Raw genomic sequence first — 24451 nt, 5'->3', positions numbered from 1 at the left:
CACCTTTGAAACCTTTAAATATCAACAATAACACTGCGTGTAGTAAATGTGTGAACTTATTTGTGGACAATAGTGTCGTCACTGTCAGACAAAATGGTCACGGATGGTCACTTGAACCTTCAATGGTGACTTCATAGCACAGCTGTTGAACAGCCGTTTTGACTGTCAGTGATTAGCCAAGGGGTACGGGATGATTTTAATGAGCTGCATGTGATGTCTTGATATTGGCTTTAAAAAGGCCAGTGCAAAATGGGCATTTTAACCGAAAAATTTGACCATTTTGACCAACTTCAAAAAGACCGAAAACGCAAAAGAAACTTACCACCTTTGAAACCTTTAAATATCAACAATAACACTGCGTGTAGTAAATGTGTGAACTTATTTGTGGACAATAGTGTCCTCACTGTCAGACAAAACGGTCATGGATGGTCACTTGAACCTTCAATGGTCACTTCATAGCACAGCTGTTGAACAGCATTTTTGACTGTCAGTGATTAGCCAAGGGGTACGGGATGATTTTATTGAGCTGCACGTGATGTCTTGATATTGGCTTTAAAAAGGCCAGTGCAAAATGGGCATTTCAATCAACATGCCACGATTGTCAAGGGATCAATGGCAGCGTGCCCTGGGCATGCTGCAAGGCGGACTGAGCTACCGTGAGGTGGCACGTCGCCTTGGCTGTTCACACCAGACGATATCGGCCCTGGTGGACAGAGACACCCTCCACAACTCTGCAGATGACAGACCTCGATCAGGGAGGCCAAGAGTCACCACTGCAAGGCAGGACAGGCAGATGGTCCGAAGTCACCTGCGGGATCGATTCCGTCCAGCATCCCACACTGCGGCAGAAACTCCGGGGCGTGCAAACCCACGGATCTCCAATGATACTGCACGAAGACGACTAGACTGTATGACTATGGCCTGACTGCCAGAAGACCATACAGAGGCCCCGTGATGACGGCTGCCCATCGCCGCAACTGACAGAGATGGTGCCAGCAGCATCAGCGGTGGACCTTGGCGCAGTGGAATGAGGTCGCTTTCAGCGATGAGTCAAGGTTCTGTGTGGACAGTCCTGATGGGCGTGAGCGTGTCTGGAGAAGAACTGGCGAGCGATATGCCGATTGTTGCGTGCGTCAAGCCAACAGGTGGGGTGGCCCAAGTGTGATGGTGTGGGCGCCATATCAGGCCGGTACAGGATGCCACTGGTGGTTGTGGATGAGAATCTTAACGCCCAGCGGTATGTGGATAACATCCTGCGACCTCATCTGCTGCCATTCCTGCTAGACCACCCAGAACTGAGAACCTTTCAGCATGACAACGCTCGTCCCCATGCTGCTCGCTTTACCACTGCATTTCTCCAAGGCGAGAACATCAACACCATGCAGTGGCCTGCGCTCTCCCCTGACCTGAATCCCATAGAGCACCTGTGAGATGAGCTTGGGAGACGCGTAGTTGGCAGGGCCAGGACATGGGCAGAGCTGCTTTAGACATTGAGGACTGAGTGGGACAGAATCCAGCAGCAATCCATCCAAAGACTGGTAGGCAGTATACGCCGATGATGCACTGCCTGTATCCAAAACAATGGTGGCCACACACGCTATTGAAAGGGGACTGACATTGCACCCTGTGCTGTTCTGTACTGTAGAACAAACTGATGAGATGGTGTATCTTGGTCAAAAACTTGACATGTCATCAATAAAATGCCAATCTTTCAATTAGCAATTGTTGGTTTGTTTTATTTTTAACTGTTACAATTTTATTACATTTCAAACAAGTGGTAAGTTTCTTTTGTGTTTTCGGTCTTTTTGAAGTTGGTCAAAATGGTCAAATTTTTCGGTCAAAATGCCCATTTTGCACTGGCCTTTTTAAAGCCAATATCAAGACATCACGTGCAGCTCATTAAAATCATCCCGTACCCCTTGGCTAATCACTGACAGTCAAAACGGCTGTTCAACAGCTGTGCTATGAAGTGACCATTGAAGGTTCAAGTGACCATCCGTGACCGTTTTGTCTGACAGTGAGGACACTATTGTCCACAAATAAGTTCACACATTTACTACACGCAGTGTTATTGTTGATATTTAAAGGTTTCAAAGGTGGTAAGTTTCTTTTGCGTTTTCGGTCTTTTTGAAGTTGGTCAAAATGGTCAAATTTTTCGGTCAAAATGCCCATTTTGCACTGGCCTTTTTAAAGCCAATATCAAGACATCACGTGCAGCTCATTAAAATCATCCCGTACCCCTTGGCTAATCACTGACAGTCAAAACGGCTGTTCAACAGCTGTGCTATGAAGTGACCATTGAAGGTTCAAGTGACCATCCGTGACCGTTTTGTCTGACAGTGAGGACACGATTGTCCGCAAATAAGTTCACACATTTACTACACGCTGTGTTATTGTTGATATTTAAAGGTTTCAAAGGTGGTAAGTTTCTTTTGCGTTTCAGTATATATATATATATATATATATATATATATATATATATATATATATATATATATATATATATATATATATATATATATATATATATATATATAAACAGAAATCGGGCGCTACTTTTGACTCACCCTGTATACATATATATGTATATATGTGTGTGTGTGCATGTGTGTGTATATTTATGTGCACATAATATATAAACTGGTTGCTTCACTGATGGGAATACCAATCTTCAATGCAAAGTAGAACGGCACTTTTCAATGGCGCCCAATATGCCTCCATCCACATATATTACATCATACTTGTACTAACTTTGAAATAAATCCCTTCAGCTGTTCACAAATATCATATATTTACCTGACATGACCTCTGACCTTTGATGCAGAAACCTAAGCGGTTAATCTTTGCATCATAATATATACTTATACTAAGTTGGTCAAAATCCCATTCTGGTTTACAAGTTAGCACAGTCACAGAACCTTTACCTAACGGGACTTCTGACCTTTGACCTCTTGACCCCATAATCAAATCCGTTTATCTTTACATCATTATACATACTTGTACTAAGTTTGACTTTGTTCACTTCAGCCAATGTTATGTTATCGGGGTAACAAAAACCTATTACAGACTCTGACCTTTGACCTCTTGATGTCGAAACATCAGAATATATACTGAAACTAAGTTTGGTCAAAATCCCATCACCGTTTCGTAAATTGACTCGGTAACAGAAATTTTACCGAACAATACCTCTGACGTTTGACCTCTTGACGCCATAATCCATTTAATTTTTGCATCATTATATATACTTGTACCAAGTTTGACTTCGATCCCTTCAGCCATTCTCAAGTTATAAAACGATTATGCACACAGACGATGGACGCACAGATGGACAGACAGCTGGATGGACAACCGAAAGCATAATGCCACCGGCGACTTAGTCATGGAGGAATAAAAATGTACAAAATAAAATAAATAAATAAAAACAAACACCTGAAGTGAAACACGTGAAACAGTCGTTTCAACTGTTTCAAAGGCTTCGTATCGCTGGCAATTTTCAGGGTCCATCGCAGCACAGGCATCTCTATGTTGGGCTACGTTGGTGCCGTGAACAATTCGTTGTTGCAATGACAACATATCGGCACGGGCAACTCGATATCGGGCCGCATTGGCATCGCGGACCGTTTGTCGTTGCGCTGGTGACTTAGCAGCACGGCCAATTCTCATTCGGGCCGCATCAGAGTTGCGAACTGCTCGTCGTTGCGATGGTGACATGGAAGCACGGGCAATTCTATGCCGGGCCGCATCGGTGTCGCGAATTGCTCGTCGTTGCGATGGTGACAAAGCAGCACGCAGCCGTCGCTGACGTTGTTTTGCCGCTTCACAATGGCGCTGCTCAAGTAATTCAGCGATTGTATTAGATATATGCATCGTACAATAACAGCTTGCAGCGCTTGCACTTAGTCGCCCGTACGTGACCCTTGAAATGCACATCATCTCGCAGGCATTCCCTGTTGCTTCCCTGACGGGCATGTTGCACTTCACAAAATATTACATGTTTACTGTGAATCTCCATGGCATGTAAAATGAAGTGGAATATACAAAAAAAAGGATCTTATCGAACGCGATGTTGTTGTTGTTGTTGTTGGTGGTGGTGGGGGTGGGGGGTGGCGGTTTTGTGACAATGGTTGTCGTTGTTTGTGTGCTCCTTCTGTATACTTTCATATCTTTTTTCTATTCCTTTGTGAAGTAGGACGAGATACAATTTTATGTGCGCCTTCCGTGTTCGTCAAGCTATATTCTAAAGGGTTCCTGTTGCCGTCTAATAATAAAAATGGCAACAATTGAACCAATACATGGCTCCAAGTACTGCAAAAGGCATTATACAGTACAGTACTGTACCGACTTGTGATTAAATGGACAAGATGTCTTACAACATTAGAACTTTTCTTCCAAGTAAATCTGGATGTTATCGTTCTTTTATTCCAAGTAAAGCAGACTTGCATTGTTATTTTGTTCAAAGTAAAGCTGAAGTAAAGCTATCACAATATGGTACCATTTGTATTATTCTACAACAGCAGGAACCCTTTAGAATACAAAGTGACTGACACACGCGTATATATACACACACACACACACACACACACACACACACACACACACACACACACACACACACACACACACACACACACACACACACACACACTATATATATATATATATATATATATATATATATATATATATATATATATATATATATATATATATATATAGTTACGGACCGCGGATAGGATGTTGTTTTGCCGAGCGGATGGCACCACGGCCCTAACAGTTACCCCGACTAACCCGATTCCTGAACGTTGGCCGAATCGCGCCACAGATATTCAATGGGGAAAAGACTAAAGCGAAGGATGTGAAGAAGAAGAAAGACAAAGGGTAAGGAATACAAATATAATTTATTTACTATTTACAGCACCAAAAAAACCAAGGAGAAGGAAAGATAATAAAATAATATACAGAAGAAATCCGAGACAGTGCAATGCTAGCTTACCTACAGTCTTAATTAACCCAGGACAGAACAAACAAAAGACAGACTCACACGGGGAATGATGACAGGAATGGCAGGAGGTGGATGGCTGGAGGGGGGGGAAGGTTCAGCTGGAACCGCAGCACGGTCGGGTCGGGGATGAGCAGCCGCCGCCCTTTCTCGATCGGCGCGTTTAGCAGCCACCGTTCCTTCGCGGCCCCGCTCGAAACTGCCGTCAAGGCCCCGAAGCTGAAGCTGCTGTGGCTGAAGCTGCTGTGGCTGAAGCTGCTGTGGCTGCTGCTCTTTCAGGGATCCCTTACTCAACTCTTTTAATTCACCTCTCCCTCTCTTGCTTAGTCCAACCACCACTCTCGGCTTTTGCGTGCGCGCTTTTATAGCGCCTCAGGCGATCAAGCCGCTAGTGTCCAGGACACGCCCATCGGTCAGCTCGCCTCGGCCCTGATTGGTCGGCACGGCCCTCTGGCTCCGCCCTTGATGACGATGGGCGGGCACGCCCTTCTTCCCCGAGCTGACCACGCTTAATGGCGGCAATTGCAGACAACAGCCAAATGCAGTTGGCAATTGACGAAAGGGGGGTTGGAAGGGAATCTACCTTATTTCACTTGGTGCAATGGAGTATTTTAATTAATGGAAGACACAGCCTTACACTAATACACATAATAAGGATATAACTGTCAACAAGGGGGGAAATCTATGATTGGCTAACGTGTGGTGTTTATGAACTAATTACGGGATGCACTTTGACCTTTATACATAACTGGAGCAAGGAGGGCGATATTTTACAGCAATTTACACAACAACAAAAAAAAAAAACCATTCTCATATCCACTACAATATATATATATATATATATATATACACACACACACACACACACACACACACACACACACACACACACACACACACACACACACACACACACACACACACACACGGCATTTAATATGGAATATTTTTTTTGTGGGGGTGAACTTACTTTTCAAGATGTCTTGGAACCAAAAGTTCATTGGAATTATGTTGAAATTATTCTAGATTTTGTTAATGTGACCTTTAAAAGAAACAAAAACCACATTTCACATTTCGAAACAAATGAATTGATCCTTGAAAGTGATGTAAACTGATATCGAACTCAATTCGATCTCTTTAAAAATGTTCTTTAAAATGTAGTGGTCTGAGAGGGTCATTAACCAGTGTGGCAGCTACATTCAAGTGTAAGGTGTGCACAGAGGGAGCTGCAGATGGAGAAAATGTTGATGGATCTTGGAGACAGCGTGAAGCTGTAAGGTGTGAAAACATTTTGCTACCTAGGAGACATGCTGAATGGAGAAGGTGGATCAGACTCGGCAACGGTTGCTTGAGTGAGATGTGCATGGAAGAAGTTTCAGGAACTGAGTAGCGGGCTGATGAGGAGGGGAGTGTCGTTGAAGCTGCAGAAAAAGGTGTATGCTGCATGTGTGAGAAGTGTTATGATTTATGGGAGCGAGACATGGGTAATGAATGTAGAGCAGCAACAGAGGCTGGAAAGGGTGGGAATGCGAATGGTTCCATGGATGTGCAGAGTATCGTTGAGAGAGAGGAAGACAAATGACGAATTGCGAAAGATGATTGGAATAGAGCCTGTGATGGATGCTGTGAAGAGAAACAGGTTGAGATGGTTTTGTCATGTGTTGAGGAAGGATGAAAGTGACTGGTTGAGAAGAGTGATGCAAATGAATGTGGAAGGAAGTAGAGGGTGGGGAAGACCGAGAAAGACTTGGCTAAAGGTGGTGGAAGAAGAAATGCGGGCAAGGGGTTTAACAAGGGGAGATGCAGAAAATAGGGCAAAATGGAGAAGATTGTTATGGGGCAGGCAAGGCTAACCCCGGCTCAATCAGGGAAAATGGCCTTAAAATGCCTGTTGTTGTGTTTGTTGCTAAAATGAGAAGCGTACGTGTGTGTTATTTTAATATATCCACTGCGGCCACTAGCAGGATCGATGTATTGTATCGACAGGAACTTATAGGAAATCAACACCTCTAAATCTCATCCAAGGATATTTCTTGTATTTCCTATATTTCCGAGAGTCTAATTTTTATTCAGGAACAGAATAATTATGGTTAACCATTCTGAAGTTGCCACTCTTTCATATAAATGCTGAAAATCAGGTTTATAAGAATATTTAACTTGCTCTTGCAATGGCAGATTAAAAGTGCAGAACTGAGTCACTGAAAACACGCACTCAGCACATGCGCAAAAGGCCTCATTTAGCATTCAAATGTCATTTTGAAAGTTCTGTATCGAGTTATTGATGTAAACTGCAACTGCACTGCCGGTTTGGGGTTCAGGCCTATCAAATTGGAAAAGACAATAGCCAGGGAGAGACAGTAAGGAGTCAGGGACATCCAATGGGATGAAGGATTCTGTTAAACAGCTGGCATCCGGTTTATCAGCAGCGGCCTGGATTTAGAGATGTCAGGTTGGAATGGAGACCTCGGATGTTTGAGGTCCACACAGCTTGGGATAGAGGAAGAGGCGTTGGGAGAATGCAGGATCGGAGGAGGAGGAAGCATTTGAGAGGGCAGAGTGAGGAGGAGGCTTTGATGGGGTGAGGTGAGGGGGAGAGGGAGACAGCAATCTTTCCTGTGAGAGAACACTAAACTCAACAATGAATCAACATGCAACAATCTGACCACCTAAATAAATTATACGATTTGTTGCATATAAATATAAAGGTCAAAATATTTGAATAACTTCAATTGCCTCGCCAAAGAACAGCAGCGAAAACAAAACTCTAAACCTCGCGAACTCGCGAGATCTTGGAGACGGCGGCAGGGATTTTCGAAGCTCCACACGGTCTCCACGTTTTTCGAAGTTAAGTCTGTTCACAATTGTATTTTGTCGAAACTGTATTTATCTTTCGGTGTGTGAAGTTATTGTGTGCAACTTTGGTTGTTTCTCGGTAGGGTGCATCAAACGCCCTTAGGTTCTTGGATTTTAATGTCTATTCTCTCAAATGTTACACTTGTTGGTAGAAGTATGTATGCAAAAAATAAATGAAATCAGAGGTGGTCCTGGGTGGCCACCGGCCACTTTTATATATTTAGGGCCATTTTCGGGGCCGCACTATGTAAAAATGTTTGATTTTGTTATTTTACACCCAAACCTAGTCATGTTTGGTATCAAATTGAAGGTCTTGATGAGAGGAATACAAATATAACAATTTTATGCAAAAAACGATGGTTTGATAATTAGTTTGTATTTTTACATGAATGAAATCGGAGGTCTAATCGTGGGTCCCATACTAGTAGTCTAATAATATCCTTTATTTTCTTTCAGATGGCAGATAAGAAGACCAGATTAGCAAGTGCCATTTTTGGTCTTGGCAATGCTTTTACAGAAGCAGATGGTACATTGACAGGAGTCCGCCTCCCAACTTGCCGGCAGGTTCTTCGATGCGTGATGTGGTACATCCAGAAAGAAATATGTGAAGGCAAACAAACTCAGCCACTGAAATGGAAATCTGCCAGCATCGTCCTTATCCAGCTGAAAAAATTCTACACTAAAGCAAATATTCCTATGCTTTCAGACCATCAATGCTGCAAACTAATACTTGACCTTCTTAATGACAATAACAAATTGCGTCAAATACCTGTTTCTCGCCGAGAATCTCCAAGCACTTTGGCTAAGTTGCAAACCATGAATGAACGTCTTGATAAGACCTTTGGTGTATGGACAAAAGATGCAATGACAAACATTAAGAATGAGGAAGATAGAGTATTTTTAGAGTCAATGAAATCTGACAGATTAGCCTCATTTGGTGGTGTTGACAAGAAGAAAGTTGATAAAGATCATAGAAAAGAAAAACGCCTCTTAGCGGAAGCTTCAAGACGAGAACGTCATGAATCATCCAGTGTACAAGAGATGACAATTAGTTCTGTATGCTCTGATGATAGTGACTCTGCAGATAGCTTGGAAGAAACTGAAGAAGAGGCGATTCCAGAGTTTCAAAGGAAGCGTAGTCACCACAGATCAACATATGCAGGTACATCTGCCTTTATTCCTCATGATATTCTGAAAAGACATTCAGTTGTGTCTGTTGCTACTCGACTAAACATAACTCCTGTTCAACAGGTTGCGCTCACCAAAGCTGTAATTCAAGAGGCAGGAGGTGATCCACGTCGTGTGGCCAAGTCGTACTCAACTGCTGATAAGGCTCGACGATCAATAACAAGTGCTATCGCCAAAGATATTCAAGAAAATTGGATCGCCCCAACAGCTGCAACACTTCACTGGGATGGCAAGCAGATACCAACGCTCACAAACAAGAATGTCAAGGAAGAAAGATTGCCAGTGTTGGTTGGGAATGCCACTGATGTAAAGCTACTGGGGGTGGCTAGATATCCTCCTGGAAGTGATAGGTCATCAGGTGACATCATTGCCGAGCACACTTACACGTATCTACATTCATGGAAGTGCAAACAATCAGTTGTCAACTTATGTTTTGACACAACAGCATCAAACACTGGACACGTTACAGCTGCCTGTGTTACCATTCAATCAAAACTGGACCGTGCTCTTCTGTGGTGTGCATGTCGCCATCATGTTGGAGAGGTAATCCTGGATCATGTGTTTGACGTTCTCAAAATTGAGGCATCAAAGTCTCCAGAAGTATCTTTGTTCCAAAAATTCCAGAAGAATTGGGAACGCATATCGCATGCAAAGAATGAAAGTTTAACCAAAATTGACATTTCCATGTACAATGACTATGCACAACAGCTGCTTTTATCCTGCAAAAACAAGGTTTTAAGCACAATCCGCACAAGCGCTTCATACTGTAGGGAAGACTACAAGGAAATGGCACAACTCTGCCAGGTAGTCCTCGATGATGATGTCACAAAACAAGGAACACTCCACAGACCAGGGGCCATGCATAAAGCAAGGTGGATGTCAAAGATTCTTTATTCCATCAAAATATGCCTACTTGAAGAGCAAATTTCTCTACTACCTCGAGGAACTGTAACAACACAACATCAACAGAAAAAACTGAAGGAGTTTGTTGTTTTTGTTGTTTATATTTATTGTGATTGGTGGCTCATATGTCAGTCTGCTTCAAATGCCCCATGGTTTGATTTGTGCTTTTACAAGACTCTGCTCAACTATAAAGCTGTCAACTCAACCATTTCAGTCAGCGCTGTGAAAGCCTTTGATAGACATTTGTGGTATTTAACCCCAGAACTGGTTGTTTTGGCACTGTTCAGCAATGCAATTCCTCAAAAGGATCGTCGTGCCCTTGCAGATGTGTTACTGGCCATACAACCAGATGAAATGCCAAGCACTCCAAAACACCGCTACGGTTCTGGATATGGCAAACCGTCATTTCCAAAAATTACAGAAGCGACAACCCTGGCTGATCTTGTGAACGAGGACTCGTGGTTTACAGTAAACCTTCTTCACCTAGATATGACCTTCCTAACAGAGGATGTTGACACTTGGCAGAACAATGAGCACTTCAAGGCAGCCAAGTCCATTGTGGATGGGCTTAATGTTGTGAATGACCCTGCGGAGAGAGCAGTAAAGCTCGCAACTGATTTTGTCTCAACTGCAAGAAGAGAAGACCACTTCCAAAATCTTCTTCAAGTGGTTGAATGTGACCGCAAAGCGAGGCCAAATTTGCGGAAACGAGCAAAGTTGGAGTAGTGACATTGGCGTTGTGCTTAATACATTTTCAAACTTTTAATCAATGAAAGTACAATACTACAACACTGTACTACAACTTTGTAATATGAAGAACGATTTTGGTTAATTTTACATTGACATGTAAGGTTGTTTTAACTGTTTGATATTAGGCATTTAGTAAAAGTAGGACTTTACTTTTGTATATAGGTATAATGGTTAATTTTACATTATCTTGTAGTTAATTTTACATTATCTTGTAAAGTAGTTTAGCTGTGGCCCTAAATGGCCCTAAATATATAAAAGTGGCCGGTGGCCACCCAGGACCACCTCTGATTTCATCTATTTTTTGCATACATACTTCTACCAACAAGTGTAACATTTGAGGGAATAGACATTAAAATACAACAACTTTTTGAAAATCATGGGGCGTTTGATGCACCCTATTTCTCGGTGTTTATCTTTTATAAATTGATCGTCTGTTTGCCGTGTCGTGTCTTGAGGCCTTGTACAGTGTGCACTGTACAACCTTGAGGCTTTGTTTTTCTCTCAGCGGTCCGTCTTTTGTGATCCAATAACTTTCGTTCTCTGTATTCCCAGTCTTTTCACCCATAGCCTACTTCCTTGTGTAAATCTCAACTCAAAAAAAAAAAACAAAAAAAAAAACAAACATTTTCCTTCTCTGTTATCATTCGTTTATTCATTCTTATTCGTTCGTTCGTTCTTCGACCACGTGTTTCTCCCCCATTTCCCCAGATAGTTTTCACTCATTAACCTTCAATGTTTACACTTTCCCCTCAAGTTATGTATTCCGTCATATTTTATAACACCTTTTTCTTCTTCTTCTTTAAAAGGCTGCTTTCGACTTGCTCACCAAATCAATTCATCCCCAAAAAAATATCCATCTCCTATAGTGCCTTTTTTCTACATTCCCTAAACTCTCCTGCACTCCATCCTCCATCCAGCGTCCTTAAACGTATTTTTAACTCGAAGGTCACAAGCAACTCATTTTGCAATAAATGTTCGTTTCCCATAAATCGTACACTTTCAAAAATCCAATCTCACCCCTCCCCTCCAAATCTTCCCCATAACCCCTCCCCTCCAAATCTTCCCCATCACCCCTCCCCTCCAAATCTTCCCCATCACCCATCCCTTTCAAATCTCCCCCCTTGCCCCCTCCCTCCTAAACGACCCCTTCACCCCTCCCCGCCAAGACGCCCCCTCGCCCCTCCCCTCCTAGACTCCTGCCTCACCCCTCCCCTCCGAATCTCCCCCATATCCCATCCCTTTCAAATCCCTCCCCTTGCCCCTTCCCTCCCAAACTTCCCCCTCACCCCTCCCCTTCAAATCTCCCCACCCTCATTGCTTCTCAATTTCCCCCCTCTCACTCCCCCTCCTCAAAGCGTCCTCCCCGCTTCTTCCCCCTTCAAACTCTCACCTCCATCTCCCCCAACCTTCTGCCTCGCTCTTCCCCCTCCTCAAATAACACCTCATTGTGGCTCACCCAATCACCATCAAACCTTTTGTCCGCCCCATCCTTCCCTTTCTCCGAGCTATTCTGAAATCTCTGACACACCTTCAACAGCTCTCCCTACCTCTTCCACCTCTTCCACATCTTACCCTACCCCTCCTCCCCCCTGTTCTGTATCTGATGCTCCCCCTTCCTCTTCATTAACGGTATGGACCTCAAACATCCGGGGCCTTCGTTCAAACTTAACTGATCTCTCCATACAGGTTGCTTCTGTCAAACCAGACGTGATCTGCTTAACAGAAACTTTCCTCCTTTATGATGTCTCTGATTCCATAGTATCTCTCCCGGGCTACTCCCTCCTCCGGTATGATAGACCTGAGCCTCGTCCTGGAGGCGGGGTTGCTATCTTTATCAAAAACTCTCTTCCTCACTCGCCCTGCACTGCACTCTCTCCACCTCACCCCCAGGAATACCTCTGGCTACGGCTTCCCCTTCGCTCCCACCTCTTGTTCATATGTGTGTTGTACCGTCCACCAAACAGTGATGACTCCATCTACATCTCGCTGTCTGATGATATGGACCAACTTCTATCTACTCATCCCAACTCTCTCTTCCTCATATGTGGTGATTTCAACTGTCATCATGCCAGTTGGCTGGGTGTGGGTACCTCTCTCACCAGCCATGGCTCCTCAGCAAAGGACTTCTGCGACTCACTGGGACTGACACAATCTGTCAATTTCCCGACCCGGATCTCAGTCAACGGAACATCTTCTCTTCTGGACTTGGTTATGACTAACTTCCCTGAAAATGTCTGCTGCTCTTCTTCTGCTCCGATCGGATCATCTGATCATGTCCTTGTTAAAGTGGACATCTCTCTGACCATCCTCAGGGAGCCTGCTCAGCGTCGACGAGTCTGGCATTTCACTCAGGCCAACTGGCACGGTCTTCAAGCAGCCATCAATCATCTGGACTGGTCTCCCATCTCTACCACCTCTGACATCAACTCATCCTGGGAATTCTTCCAAAGTAAATTGCTCTCTCTCATGCACAGATTTATCCCATCTCGTCTTCAGTTGTCATACCCTTCCTCCCGTCCATGGTACACGGAATCTTGTGGTGAGGCTGTTGCCCAGAAACAACTTGCCTTCGTCTCCTGGAAAGCAAATCCAACGGAAGGAAATCTCATTTCCTTTCACAAAGCCCGAAACAAGTGTGTGTCCACCCTCAGGAGAGCCAGGAAACAATATCTCTCCGTTCTCAAGACCGAACTCTCTTATCTGTCTCCCTCTTCCAAATCCTGGTGGCGTCTGGTCAAATCCGTTTCTGGTGTTTGTTCCCCCTCCATCCTCTCCCTTACCTCAAACGGCTACACAGCTGACTCCGCACGTGAAAAAGCTGAATGCCTCAACTCTGTGTTTGCCTCTAAATCTTGTGTCCCAAACCCATCCCTCTCTGTACCCACCATACCCAGTCGTACCCTGCTGCTCCTGGACTCCGTGTCCTTTCCTCCTGACAAGGTGGAAAAGTTTCTGTCAACCCTCGACTCTGATTCTGCAACTGGACCCGACGGCATCAGCCCACGGGTCCTAAAATCCTGCTCTGCTGCTCTATCTCACCCTCTCTCTGTTCTCTTCACCCTCTCTTTTGCTCAAGGTCAACTGCCATCTGCTTGGAAATCAGCCAACATCACCGCTTTGCACAAAAAAGGTGCAAAAACAGATCCTAGCAACTACAGACCAATCAGCCTTCTCCCAATTATCAGCAAAGTCATGGAATCCATCATTGCTTCGGATATGAAATCTTTCCTCTTCTCCAATGGCTTGATCTCTGATCATCAATTTGGTTTCAGACCAGGTCACTCTACTCTGGACATGCTGCTTCTGCTGTCTCAACAATGGATGGAGGTCCTCAATGCCAAACAGGAAATTAGAGCTGTCTCCCTCGACATATCACGTGCCTTCGACACGGTCTGGCACCCCGCTCTGCTCACCAAACTCTCCTCCTTTGGTATCCATGGAAATCTCCACGCATGGCTGGCGGACTTCCTCTCTAGTCGTCGTCAACGTGTGGCCCTGAATGGGTTTCTCTCATCTCCTCTTCCTGTTCAGGCTGGAGTTCCCCAAGGCAGTGTTCTGGGCCCCGTGCTTTTTCTGGTCTTCATCAATGATCTCTCTGACTCTCTCGAAAATCCTCTCTATCTCTTTGCTGATGACTCCACTCTCTGCCGCTCCATTCCTCTTCCCTCAGATCGGCAGTCTGCTGCCTCCTCACTCTCTGAAGACCTGGACAAAATCACAGACTGGTCAAACAAGTGGAACATGTCTTTCAATCCTGACAAATCTCACACTCTTACTATGTCTCTCCGAAAAGATCGACTGGACAACCCTCCCATCTACTTTCTCAACAATCCTCTCCAAGAAGTTCTGTCGCTCAAGATTTTGGGTCTCACTATCTGCCATGATCTTTCTTGGGAAAACCACATTTCCAAGCTGGCCTCCAAAGCCAGTCGCCGACTGGGCATCCTCCGTCGTGCGAAGTCCTTCCTCGGCACACCTGAGCTCCTCACCACATACAAGGCTTTCATCCGCAGCTCAATGGAATACTGTTCTCCCCTATGGGCCGGTGCTCCTGCCTCACACCTAGCTCGGCTTCACGCTGTTGAAACCAAAGCTTTCAGAATTATTGGAATCTCCCGCGATGAAGCTATCTCTGAGGGCCTTTCACTCACTCACCGCAGGCAGGTAGGTGGTCTTTCTGTCTTCTACCGACTCCTCTCCGGCCTTGCACCCCCAGCTCTCTCTGTGCTCTGTCCCCCAAATATTCCTACAGGTCGCACAAGATCTGCCAGCAACCCTCTGATGGTTAAACTGCCGAAATCTCGGCTCTCTGCTCACCTTCACTCTTTCATTCCTCTTTTCTCCCGCCTCTGGAACAAACTCCCTCACTCCCTTCAATCCCACTCCTCCCTCCAGGTCTTTAAAACAGCTGTTCACCACCATCTCTTATCTTCCCCCATCCAAAACCTTGATCTTTTCTACCCCCGCTAATTCACCCCAGATCCACCTTGTTTGAAATTCCAACGTCTTTCCTGGAAGTCCTGGCAGTGTCCATATGTTTTATACCTCTCCCACCGCCCCCTTCCCACGCCCCCCCCCCCCAAAGCCCTCGCCCTCTCTCAGATCTCTCGATGTCTCCATGTCTCTCGGTCCCTGCTCTCAAATGTTGTGTTTGTGTCCTTCCCCCTCTCTCCCCATCTTGTCTACCGCTCCCTATGTTATATGTTTTATGTGTCGGTTTGTCTTTCTGTGTGATTAATGTTCGCTCTTTCACGAGCCTCGACCTTGTATACAAAAAAAAAAAAAAAAAAAAAAAAAAAAAACCTAGGTAAGTGATCATAGCTCGTGGGGTACTGTTACTATTTATTTTTATTTTTTGTATCCAAGATCGAAGCTCGTGTAAGAGCCAACATTAATCACAAAAAACATAAACGGACACATATAATAAAGGGAGCAGGAGGCAAGATGGGGGGGAGAGAGAGTGAAGCACACAAGTACAACAGTAGAGAACAGGGACATCGGGAGATCTGTGGAAGGAAGAGGGCTTGGGGGGAGGGGCAGGGCAAGGGGGGAGGGGGCAGGGCAAGGGGAGGGGGGGAGGGTGGGGGTGGGGGAGGGGGCAGGGCAAGGGGAGGGGGGGAGGGTGAAGGAGGGGGCTTGTCAAGGTGGGGGGGGGGGGGGGGAAAGAGGTAAAAACAAATGGACACTGCTAAGACTTCCAGGAAAGAAGTCGGTATTTCAAAAAAGTGGATCTGGGGTGAATTAACGGGGGTAGAAAAGATCAAGGTTTTGGATGGGGGTAAGAGATAAGAGACAAGACCATTACAATCAAAGGTTGAACATTGATGACATTTCAAATGAGAACTTATTTAAGTGACCAGGAAATTACAGGGAAAAAAAGTAAAAACTAGTGTTTGTAAACTGTGCATGTGTACTAGTCTATGAGAACCGTCACTTCACTGATGGAAATACTAATCTTGGTGTAATTGTGAAAAAAAACACCTGAAGTGAAGCGCGTGAAACAGTCGTTTCTACAACCTCACATGCTTCATTTCGTCGGCAATTTTCAGGGTCCATCACAGCCCGGGCAGCTCTAAGTCGGGCTGCATTGGCGTTGCGAACTTCTTGTCGTTGTGCTGGTGTCATAGCAGCACAGGCAGCTCTATGTTGGGCTGCATCGGCGTCGCGAACCGCTTGTCGTTGTGATGGTGTCATAGCAGCACGGGAAGCTTTACGCTGGGCTGCATGGCTATCACGAACTGCTTGTCGTTGCGATGCTGACAGAACTGTACAAGCAAGTCTAATATGGGCCGCATCGCCGTCATAAACCGCTTGTCGTTGCGATGGCGACATAGCAACACTGTGCCTTTGTTGACGTTGTGTTGCTGCTTCACAACGACGCTGCTCAAAAAATTCATCGATTCTGTTAGATTTAAGCATCTTATAATCACAGCTTGTAGAGTTATTAGTCGCTCATACGACGTACGTGATGCTCGATATGCACATCAATTAGCAGGGCCTCGCCATTGCTTCGCTTACACTTACAAGTCAAATCAAAAGACAGTATCTTGCACTTCACAAGCATATTGCACTGCTATCTGTGTCTCAATGTCGATGTAAAATGAAGTGAAACATGTGAAAAATAGGATCTTATAACACGTAGTTGTTGTTGTTGTTGTAGTAGTTGTTGCTGCTGTTGTCGTGGTTGTTGTTGTTTGTGTGCTCCTTCCGTGTACTTGTATAAATTTTTCGATTGCGTCAAAAAGTATTATTAGATACAATTTTGTTTGCTCCTTCCGTGTCAGTGAAGCTATATTCTAAAGGTTCCCTGCTGGCGTAGAATAATAAAAATGGTACTGATGGAACCAATACATCAAGATCCAAATCCTGTTAAAAGGCATATAATGTACCTGTGCTTAAACGGGCAAGACGTCACACAATTTGAATTTTTCCTTCCAATCAAATCGATTACTACCTTTCCAATGGCTGACACTGACACACACTGACACACACACACACACACACACACACACACACACACACACACACACACACACACACACACACACACACACACACACACACGCACACACACACACACACACACTGGCGCACACACACACTGGCGCACACACACACTGGCGCACACACACACTGGCGCACACACACACTGGCGCACACACACACTGGCGCACACACACACACTGGCGCACACACACACACACACACACACACACACACACACACACACACACACACACACACACACACACACACACACACACACACACACACCAAAGGTGAAAACGAAAGTCTGGAGAAATAAATCATGTTGGGTATGGTAAAGGAAAGTAGAGGAAGGGACAGACAGTGTATGTGCTGGAGCCTGGATGGGTGGGATAAAGGCTGCAACCAAGCTATCTTTTGCCAGAGCTTCGCCAGGCAGTGGATAGAGATATTTGGAGAAATATCAGACTAGAAAACTAGACTGGACACAAAATGACAAGTCATAGGGAAATAATTAAAAAGTATGGGCCCGAGGACTGACCTCTGGGGAACAGGAGTCCTAGGCCGAATGTAGCCATCAGAACTGCACCCATTGTTGGTGGGATTGTAGGAATGAAACGGCAGGACTGAACCACAGATTCCATATTTATGCAACTTGTCAAGAACACAAAGACTCACACAATCAAAAGCTTTGGACCAGTCTAAAAATGTCAATGTAAAAGGGTTTGGGGGGTATCCAATATTTTGGCCCAATGTTGATAAATTGCAGTAATTTGTGCAATACAATAACGTTTTGGAAGGAAACCACGTTGGCAATCAAACAATGCCACCTCTGTACATATGATTAGTGAGATGTTTGCTGCCAATTTTTTTTCTCAAGACATTTACTGACTGAAGAGCAAAGCAAAATTGGACTGTAATTATATGGATTGTGCGAGTTATCTGATTTATGTATTGGAACCACATTGGCAGGTTTCCATTCAGATGGGACCTTGCCTGTGGTGAGAGATTCAAAATCGTAGCTAATGGGTAAGTAAACTATCGGCAGCTCATTTGAGGAGCGCAGGGGAAATGGTGTCAAAACCAGGTGATTTATGAGTACGAAGCAACTTAACTTCAGCAGAATTAGTCTGAATGAGTGTCCAAATAAATTGATTGCAATAATGACTACAACAACACAACAACATGCATTTTAAGGCCATTTTCCCTGCTAGAGTGGGGGTTAGCCTTACGGTCCCCATGACAGATTGCAATAATAACTACAAGGAACAAATATAAATGGATTGTTATCTGAAGAAAAATTGCTTTGAAAACGGAGATTAAATTAGTTAGCAATAGCACGAGGATCACTAATGATGATGCTGGCTATGCGGAGATGGGCAACTGGAGACTTTTTGCGATTGGAGTGAACAAAACACAATAATGCATTTGCAATGGCATCGTGGAACCCTGAGATTGCGACGCCTCCAAGTAGTGGACCCAAAGCTGAAGGTAGTCACTATCCATGGCCTAGGCTATTAGTCCAGCGGCATAGCTCTTTATTTCAAAAGAATTGTGCACTTTCTTATAAAAGCACCAAATTTGGAACATGTTCAAGAAGCTATAGCAAGTAAAACAAGAGCGAGAATTGCTTTGCAATACATGTCCCTTAGCGATGTGATATTTAACAAGTCCTAAAAGGACATAACTCAATGAAAAATTGACGAAACCCCTGAAACTCTAATTTGTTCAGTAACTTGTCATAATGAAGCCATGCACCAAGTTTCAGTTGAATATGTTAAAGGGGATGGGAAAAAGTTGCTAGAGTGAGATGTGCATGGAAGAAGTTTCGGGAACTGAATGGCATGCTGATGAGGAGAGGAGTGTCGTTGAAGCTGAAGGGAAAGGTGTATGCTGCATGTGTGAGAAGTGTTATGATTTATGGGAGCGAGACATGGGTAATGAACGTAGAGCAGCAACGAAGGCTGGAAAGGGTGGAAATGCGAATGGTTCGGTGGATGTGCGGAGTATCGTTGAGAGAGAGGAAGACAAATGATGAATTGCGAAAGATGATGGGAATAGAGCCTGTGATTGATGCTGTGAAGAGAACAGGTTGAGATGGTTTGGTCATGTGTTGAGGAAGGATGAAAGTGACTGGTTGAGAAGAGTGATGCAAATGAATGTAGAAGGGAGTAGAGGACGGGGAAGACCAATAAAGACTTGGCGAAAGATGGTGGAAGAAGAAATGTGGGCAAGGGGGTTAACAAGTGGAGATGCAGAAAATAGGGCAAAATGGAGAAGATTGTCATTGGGACCACAAGGCTAACCCCTGCTCTCGCAGGGAAAATGGCCTTAAAATGCCTGTTGTTGTTGTATGGGAAAAAGCCTGAAAAGCCACAGTTGGGATGGACAGACAGACATAGAAATAGACAGACAGGGAGAGCAAACCAATAGTCCCCTCCGGTGGAACCAGGAGGGGACTAATAAGATGGAGGCATTGGAAGCAAAAAAATAAAAAAAATAAAAAAAATCGCTTTGGGTGGACATTTTCCAACATGGCCACCAAATGTGTAAACATGCTTATCTTTTTAGATTCCATACCATTTTGAATAGTTCTAAACAATCCTGTCACCATTTTTTCGAAATGGCGACCAAGATTACTGGGGTCGAATTACTCTGTAGGGAGGGCACAGCAATGTTTGCCTTTGATGACTTCAAATTTTTTGGGGCACCAAGGCATTTTCTTTTGGGTTTGGGGGGCACCAAGGCATTTTCTTTTGGGTTTGGGGGGCACCAAGGCAATCTAGAATTATTCTTGTGGGCACAAAGGCAAAGTGTGTCGGTAACTTAAACAGGCAGGGAAATGTTAGACAGAACAAGTAAATCAACTTAAACTTTTAAATAATGTATTTTTAGAATTTGAATCTCAATAACAGTTCCACATTTGATTTCTCTCAAAACTCAACTCAACTCAGTCAGAACTGCATTGTCATCATGTCCATGTAACAAAGTTAACTTTTGTTTGACAGAGTTGAACTTTTTTCATCATCATCATCAGACATCATCTTTACTCAATACTGACTCAGTCTTGAGTCAGGTATACATGATTACAATTCAATCACCCTTGGGGGAGAGGGGTGTAGTATCAGGCCTACGTCCAAATGCACTCATAGAATGCCACCTGGCAACGCTACGTGTAGGATCAAAGTCGTCGGGGTCGGGCCCTTCTGTGCTGATGCGCAGAAGGTGTTCCTGCATACCCAACCCCAGTTTTAGCCTCCAATCCCCAAGAATACGCTTCACTGCTGAGAACTGCCTCTCTACATGTGATGTGGCCACTGGGCACACAAGGCAGATCTGCACCAGATGAAGTATATTAGGGTATTTGTGGCCCTTTTCTGTCAGAATGGTCTTCCATAGACCTAGGAAATTGGACTCCTCTCCATGATTTCTGCTGATGTCAAGCTTCAAGGACAGCCATTCTCTTTGTATTTGACTTGGATCACAACCATTTCTTTCAATGATTTGCTGAAAGTGATTGCTAAGGTAAGTGACTTTGGCATTGCCATAGGCAGCAAGGGTGTCCTTGCCCTTTGGCATGTTGCTGGGGTCAAACACCTCAAACGCAATCAGGACCTCATTCTCATAGAACTCGTTAAATCTCTTGTCCAAACAATCAATCACTTTGTCAACTACAGTTTTCAAGGGTCCAGCCTGAAACTCCTCAACAGATGGAACTCTAGGACCATAAAGCTCCAGATCCCTGTACTTCAGCCTCTTGGTCTGATTGTCCCCATCCTCAGTGTCAGAGTCAGTGTTGGCTTCCTGCACTTCCCTCTGAAACTTCTGTACATGAGTGCCTGGAGTTTCCAGTTGTGCCTTCAGGGCAAGAGCAGCAACCTCAACACTGGCTCTCACAGAGGTGATGGGGATGTCCTCTGCCTGGAATCTATTCGACAGAACTGAAAGTTCTTGCAACAAGTCCTGATACACTGCCAGATACAATGCAAATTTATGGGTTTTCAAGTTTTTGATGCACCCCTTCATGGTGGCAGACACCGTTGCAGTTGTATCTTCTCTCTCACCAGAGCCCAGGTCGTCAAAAAGCATACGGAGGGTCTTGTAATCCCTGTCCAAAGCCTTTACAGCAAGCAGTCGGTGACCAATCCATCTGGTTCCACATGCTTTTATTGGTTTAAGCACATGCTCATCAATTATGCCCGTAAGTTGTTCCATGTTCTTCCACTTTTTCGCTGACCTTTTGAACAGGAACAAGCATGGAAAGACCTTTAATTTGATACCTAATTCACTTTCATATCTTCAGTATTAAAGAAGTTATGGTCATTTTTATACTCGGAAATTATCATCTTCTTTGCTATTGTTTTTCCATTAACTTAAAACAAAAGCTGTGATCGAGGACAGTCAATTTAATGACATAAAAGCCCATAACTTCCTTAAAAATGAAGAGAACTGAATGAAAATGAGTTAAAATCAGTTCATGTACATGATGCAGCAATGACACTACGTATAACTTCGGCTACACTTCCCGTACATGATCTCTGTGGAAGAGATGGTCACTAGATATGCTGCCATTTCTGCTGATTTTACGTTGCTGAATGTGTTCGCAAATCATTTGACATCCACTCTCAAGATGATCAAAATCATCATTTTTTGCAAAATTATGCCAGACTAACATCTGAATCATCCATATTTTGCGTGATTGTATATCCACGATCAATATTTTCATACTAAATATCGGGCGACAATCGGCGAAAAAATTCAACAGTGTAAGTACATCTTATCACACAGGTCGCCATCTTTTCTCAATGTTGCTCAACACGGCAAGGACCATGCCCGATATCAGGGCCAAAATATCTTACTTCGCATCATCAGATTGCAATGAAATTCCACCACAAACTAGATAACATGTTGGAAAAACGCCCAACATACCTTTTATTTTGTCCGGAACATTCGATCGTTGATTTGAAAAGTGCTGAACACAAGCCAAACTTTCGAGTCGATCGTATGACATAAATTGAAGAGGTCTCGTGTAAATTCGAAAACGAGGTTAGAAGCGCGAACAATTCCACTACGTCATCGGCTATGACGTACGCGGAAATACCCTCCGACAGCCAATGAAAAACCTGCATTTCTTGGAGATCCCTACAGCCTCTCGTAGACATGTGCGCATAGGTACAGCGGCAGATGTACACCACCGCTGACCTTGCGGGATTGTAACATACCTATAGTCGGGACAGAAGCAATCGGAAGGCCGTCCCAACCACGAGTATTACACCCGCTAATACAGTGCGGTTGGTAGGCAACGACGTGGGTTTGCAAACATCGGCAATAATAGCCACGCTGTAATTTATGCGCTCATAGAAGCCCATAATGCTTTGCGTTTCATTGATGATGCTGGATGACGTATGGGATGACGAATGGTCGTAGGCGGGGCCAATATAAATTATGGGATGCCCTTGAACCTCGTTTCCCGTACCCAAGGACGATAGTAGGACTGCAACATTCTGTATTCAGTAAGAGAACGGGAAACGAGGTAGCCTAGACAATGTATATGCTTACTACGCTAATGTTCCGACATGCACTGAGAAAACGAAAGCCGACGAAGTCAGTTTGTTGTTTTCATCATTACTTTATTCATACTTTGGTCTCTATTATTATGCTTTATTGACAAAAAGGGCACAGCAGCAACTGAAGAAAAAGGGCACTGCAACTCTCTGCCGTAGTGATCATGAAAAGTTTGGGGGCAGCACGGCAAATAGCTTAGGCACGCCGGCTTTTGCCGTCGATGCCGTCGATAATTTCGACCCCTGAGATTACCAATATTTTAAAAAAATGTATTCACAAATTTTCCTGTGCGACAAATGAATCCAGTTTTAAAGAGTAGAAATAATATTTACATGGACAAGCTCCGATGCAAGACTCCCGAAATTAACAGTCCAAGTTTTAAATAAAATTCTCCTATGCAGGAACAAAGCTGTGCATTGGAGTCCTGCCTTTTTGCACTTGCATCATGAAGATCAGCAATCTTTTGTAAACCCACAATAAATCAATTCATGACAGGTCTTGGATATGCCTCAGATGGCATTGCTTGGATCTCTGAGTTGTCAACCGACTTCTATCCAAATTTCAGTGATAAGGAAGATCAGTATTTGCGTCATGATATCCTGGAACACTGTTTTTCACAAGCAAGTCCAATGGACAAAGATAAAGAAATTCCACAACATCATTGGCTGAATGTACCAAGAGAAACCCTCAAAGCCAGAAGGATTCAGCTTGAGAATTCTTCTCCTTCATCGCACAAGTGCAACATCCTTTTCAGACCCACACATAATCAATGGTGAGTTACACACGACACCACATATAGGGAATACTGTGACGGCAATGGGGTTGTTGGACTGAGTTTGAATAGCAGAATTTTTTTTAAAGAAACAAATCCTATGCAGATGCCAAGGCTAATGAGAGAGTTATTGTGCCTTCTGGCAGCCTGCAGATAATGCAGCTATTCCTGTACTTTGAAGAGTCAATGTTTGACAATTTTGTTCCTGTCGATTTTATTTGCCTGGATGACAACACTGGTTCATTCTGAATGACAAGCATCTTTCTCTACAAGGTATTAGTTAGAATTATAGAAATTACAGTCAGAACCCGACATTCACGGGGAATATGTTCCTGTAAAATGCCATGAATGTCGGAACCGCAAATGTGGGGGCATTGTTGCAATGGGAAAAAGGGGGATAGGTTCTCAGCGGTTCCTGATTTGCAGAAAATCCCACGAATGTCCAAGAAAATCCCGCGAACGGTGAGAAAAATCCGTGAATGTTGGGGCATTGTTCCATTGGGGAAAATGGGGACAGCTAATTGCACTAATAGATGCGGTGGAGTGTTTTCATTCTGTGCAGTAACTCGTGGGGGGTGACGTGTTACGCAGCTGGTATATCCCATGAAGCTGTGTTCACAGTATGAATGGTGGGATATCCCGCGAAACTATGTTCACAGTATGAATGGTGGAATATCCCACAAAGCATTGTCCACAGTGTGAATAGTGGGATATCACACGAAGCTCGTTTATAGCGCAGCTAAAATATTTTTATATTTTGCATCGCGAACCTCCGTGAAAACGAGAAGCACAGGCTACAAATGCAAAAGCAGGTCATCTGCATGGCTCGTGGAAGATATGTTTTTTGTGCATGTCCAGTTGCTTTGTGCCTAGCTGGTGGAAGATGTGTTTTAGAACTGTCATGCTCATGGCTCGTGGAAATTAAATTTTTGCAT

At 44.1% G+C, this 24451-nt stretch overlaps 1 protein-coding gene across 3 annotated transcripts in view; it reads right to left on the bottom strand.

The window, feature by feature from the left end:
- The window catches only part of LOC137431262 (E3 SUMO-protein ligase PIAS1), a 97510-nt gene that overhangs the window by 64990 nt on the left and 8069 nt on the right, over positions 1-24451 (bottom strand). Inside the window, exon 1 of one of the 3 annotated variants that reach the window (XM_068122378.2) lies at positions 16175-16528. The exons of 1 other annotated variant lie outside the window; for it this stretch is intronic. In XM_068122378.2, the coding sequence (XP_067978479.2) occupies positions 16175-16525 (351 nt within the window). In that variant the 5' untranslated portion in view covers positions 16526-16528. Of the gene's footprint in view, positions 1-3429; positions 4003-16174; positions 16529-24451 lie in introns of those variants that run through there. One more of the 3 variants, XM_078781756.1, reaches the window with a different exon arrangement.

This window comes from Myxine glutinosa, chromosome 7, assembly GCF_964187855.1.
Source record: "Myxine glutinosa chromosome 7, kmMyxGlut1.1, whole genome shotgun sequence".
Taxonomy (NCBI): domain Eukaryota; kingdom Metazoa; phylum Chordata; class Myxini; order Myxiniformes; family Myxinidae; genus Myxine; species Myxine glutinosa.
The sequence above is the reverse complement of the archived record's forward strand: the minus strand, read 5'-3'. Positions and strand labels throughout refer to the sequence as shown.